At 43.3% G+C, this 3,592-nt stretch overlaps 1 protein-coding gene across 1 annotated transcript in view; it reads left to right on the top strand.

The window, feature by feature from the left end:
• The window catches only part of LOC117749405 (5'-AMP-activated protein kinase subunit gamma-1-like), a gene marked incomplete at its 3' end in the record, with an annotated part of 42,537 nt that extends 39,345 nt beyond the window's left edge, over positions 1–3,192 (top strand). The window contains exons 12-17 of the mRNA XM_034559926.1: positions 2–128; positions 1,148–1,313; positions 1,396–1,433; positions 2,257–2,403; positions 2,644–2,737; positions 2,989–3,192. Of these exons, the coding sequence (XP_034415817.1) occupies positions 2–128; positions 1,148–1,313; positions 1,396–1,433; positions 2,257–2,403; positions 2,644–2,737; positions 2,989–3,192 (776 nt within the window). The remainder of the gene's footprint in view (position 1; positions 129–1,147; positions 1,314–1,395; positions 1,434–2,256; positions 2,404–2,643; positions 2,738–2,988) is intronic.
• Positions 3,193–3,592: the final 400 nt, after the last annotated feature.

Here is a 3,592-nt window from a genome sequence, read left to right as displayed (position 1 = left end):
GTATATTTGAAGCCGTGCACTCTCTTATAAAGAATAAGATTCATCGGCTGCCGGTTATTGATCCGGTCAGCGGGAACGCGCTCTACATCCTGACTCACAAGAGGATCCTCAAGTTCCTGCAGCTCTTTGTGAGTCCTCATGTGACATGTCAATCATAAGTCCTAATCATATCATGATAGAGGATAGAAAAACACTCATAGTTTAATATTGATGTAACTTTTCCACATTAAAATGTCTAAAAATTATGTTTGTCATAAATGTTGTCGGCTTGTGTTCTTACATTATCACAAATATTCCCAACAACATTCTAACCAACAGAAATCTGTCATTTTAATAATGTAATAATAATCCTCTTCAGCGGCGTTTATCTCGTTTTAAGATCACTTTTTACATCATTGTGTGTTGAAGTAAAGTGTTCAGTGAAGTACTGCTGAGTCCTACTTTCTGCTGTGCAGCTTCATAAAGACCTGCGTGTGTTTCGTCCCCCATGTCGCTTAATTCAATTCAATTCAATTCAGTTTATTTTGTATAGCCCAATATCACAAATTACAAATTTGCTTCAAGGCAAGTCAAGTTTATTTATAGAACACTATTCGTACACAAGGCAATTCAAAGTGCTTTACAGCTACATAAAATTACAAAAAATTACAATAAAATAATTTACAAACTGTGAGATTGTGGGACGCAGTTAAACTACACCACCCTCATCTGATTACACCCATTTATTTATTCATATTAAACATAAAGGGATGCAAGTTAGAGGCCTATTCATTCAAAATGCTAGATTTACTAAAAAAATACTTGAATCTGAGTATTCCCGTTCTTCAAATTGAGGATTAAAAAAAATGTTTTCCAAGACTTCATAAAATATGGCGACAAGCATTCAAAGCTTCCCTCAAAATCCTTAATAGAATAAAAGCACAGTTGGTACTTAAATTAAGCTTGTTTAAGAGTTCTTCTGTTTCCCAGTTCCACACCAGCATGAACTGGTTTCCATCACTCTGATCCTAATGTTAGTCAGTGTTAGTACAGAAAGAAAAGGTACAGCAGCTCCCCCAGGTGGACAGACAGGGTATTACAGCAGTAATGGTCAATGGAACTGCCTCAGTGATGAGTGTGTGTGTGTGTGTGTGTATATGTATGTCAGGTGTGTGAGATGCCCATGCCGGCCTTCATGAAGCAGACTCTGGAGGACCTGTCTGTGGGGACATATGCCAACATCGCCTTCATTCATCCCGACACGCCACTCATCACTGCGCTGTCCATCTTCACGCACCGCCGCGTTTCCGCTCTCCCCGTTGTTGACCACAACGGTAAACAACAACAACAACACATTATGAATGTAATGTCCACTGTGTGATCATGTCTCACCCTGACCCTTGACCCTGTCTGCAGGTAAAGTGGTGGACATCTACTCCAAGTTTGACGTCATTGTGAGTAAATGTGGAAACATTCTATTCCTGCTTAGCGTTGTGTTCAAACCTGAGTGTTGTCCTGTCTAGAGCTGTGTTCACTGTCTAAAGAAGTAGAGGAAACCTGAGTGTTGTCCTGTCTAGAGCTGTGTTCACTGTCTAAAGAAGTAGAGGAAACCTGAGTGTTGTCCTGTCTAGAGCTGTGTTCACTGTCTGAAGAAGTAGAGGAAACCTGAGTGTTGTCCTGTCTAGAGCTGTGTTCACTGTCTGAAGAAGTAGAGGAAACCTGAGCGTTGTCCTGTCTAGAGCTGTGTTCACTGTCTGAAGAAGTAGAGGAAACCTGAGTGTTGTCCTGTCTAGAGCTGTGTTCACTGTCTGAAGAAGTAGAGGAAACTTGAGTGTTGTCCTGTCTAGAGCTGTGTTCACTGTCTGAAGAAGTAGAGGAAACCTGAGCGTTGTCCTGTCTAGAGCTGTGTTCACTGTCTGAAGAAGTAGAGGAAACTTGAGTGTTGTCCTGTCTAGAGCTGTGTTCACTGTCTGAAGAAGTAGAGGAAACCTGAGTGTTGTCCTGTCTAGAGCTGTGTTCACTGTCTGAAGAAGTAGAGGAAACTTGAGTGTTGTCCTGTCTAGAGCTGTGTTCACTGTCTGAAGAAGTAGAGGAAACCTGAGCGTTGTCCTGTCTAGAGCTGTGTTCACTGTCTGAAGAAGTAGAGGAAACCTGAGTGTTGTCCTGTCTAGAGCTGTGTTCACTGTCTGAAGAAGTAGAGGAAACCTGAGTGTTGTCCTGTCTAGAGCTGTGTTCACTGTCTGAAGAAGTAGAGGAAACTTGAGCGTTGTCCTACAGAACCTGGCGGCAGAGAAGACGTACAACAACCTGGACGTGACGGTCACTGAGGCCCTCAGACATCGATCCCAGTACTTTGAAGGAGTCATGAAGTGCAACAAACTGGAAACACTGGAGACCATCGTGGACCGCATCGTCCAGGCCGAGGTCAACAAACATCATCTAATACATTTTATTCATAACTTTGTTGTTCAGTGATTCATCTGAAAGTAGTTATTGGCTATTATTATACATTTTTATATTAAACTGATCTATTGAGTATATTAAGGAGTTTGTTCTTCCTGTGTTGATGTTCAAACACACATATCAATAATGGTGTGTGTGTGTGTGTGTGTGTGTGTGTGTGCGTAAGTGCGTGTATGTGTGTGTGTATGTGTATGTGTGCAGGTTCACAGACTCGTTGTCGTTGATGAGGAGTCTCGTATCGTCGGCATCGTCTCTCTGTCTGACATCCTGCAGGCTCTGGTCCTGACCCCTGCAGGTGAACAATATATTGTAGTTATTATTATTATGAATGTTGTTGTTGTTACATTATGCTGGAGGAGTTAGCAGAGGGTTAACCCTCCTTCTTGAACAATGAGCTGTGTGTTCTGGATTTGAATGTTTATTTAAAGACCTCTGATGCTGTGATCATTTAATAATGATTGAATGTGATATTTGATATCTGATGATTAACATTGCGATGTCTGTCTGTCTGTCTGTCTGTCTGTCTGTCTGTATGTCTGTCTGTAGGTCTCAGAAGAAAGGAGTCTCTCCCCTCTCAGCTGACAGCTTTGGATTCAACAAAGACAGGGATAGGATGTAAACCTGAACTAGATCAAAACCAGGACCTGTGTAAAGAAACACAAACAGGCTGCCAGTGGAGACAGGCAGAGAGACATGAAGAGAGACAGGAAGAGAGACATGAAGAGAGACAAGGAGAGGGACATGAAGAGAGACAAGGAGAGACACAGGAAGAGACACAGGAAGAGGGACATGAAGAGAGAGAGGCAGGGGGACAGGCAGAGAGAGAGACAGAGACACGGGAAGAGAGACAGGAAGAGGGACATGAAGAGAGACAGGCAGAGAGACAGGAAGAGAGACAGGGAGAGAGAGAGGGAGAGACACGGGAAGAGAGACAGGAAGAGACACAGGAAGAGGGACATGAAGAGAGACAGGGAGAGAGACAGGAAGAGAGACAGGCAGAGAGAGAGGGAGAGACACAGGAAGAGGGACATGAAGAGAGACAGGGAGAGAGACAGGAAGAGAGACAGGCAGAGAGAGAGGGAGAGACACGGGAAGAGACACAGGAAGAGAGACAGGCAGAGAGAGAGGGAGAGACACGGGAAGAGAGACA

Source organism: Cyclopterus lumpus, chromosome 20 (genome assembly GCF_009769545.1).
Source record: "Cyclopterus lumpus isolate fCycLum1 chromosome 20, fCycLum1.pri, whole genome shotgun sequence".
Taxonomy (NCBI): domain Eukaryota; kingdom Metazoa; phylum Chordata; class Actinopteri; order Perciformes; family Cyclopteridae; genus Cyclopterus; species Cyclopterus lumpus.
This window is presented reverse-complemented; position numbering and strand designations above follow the sequence as displayed.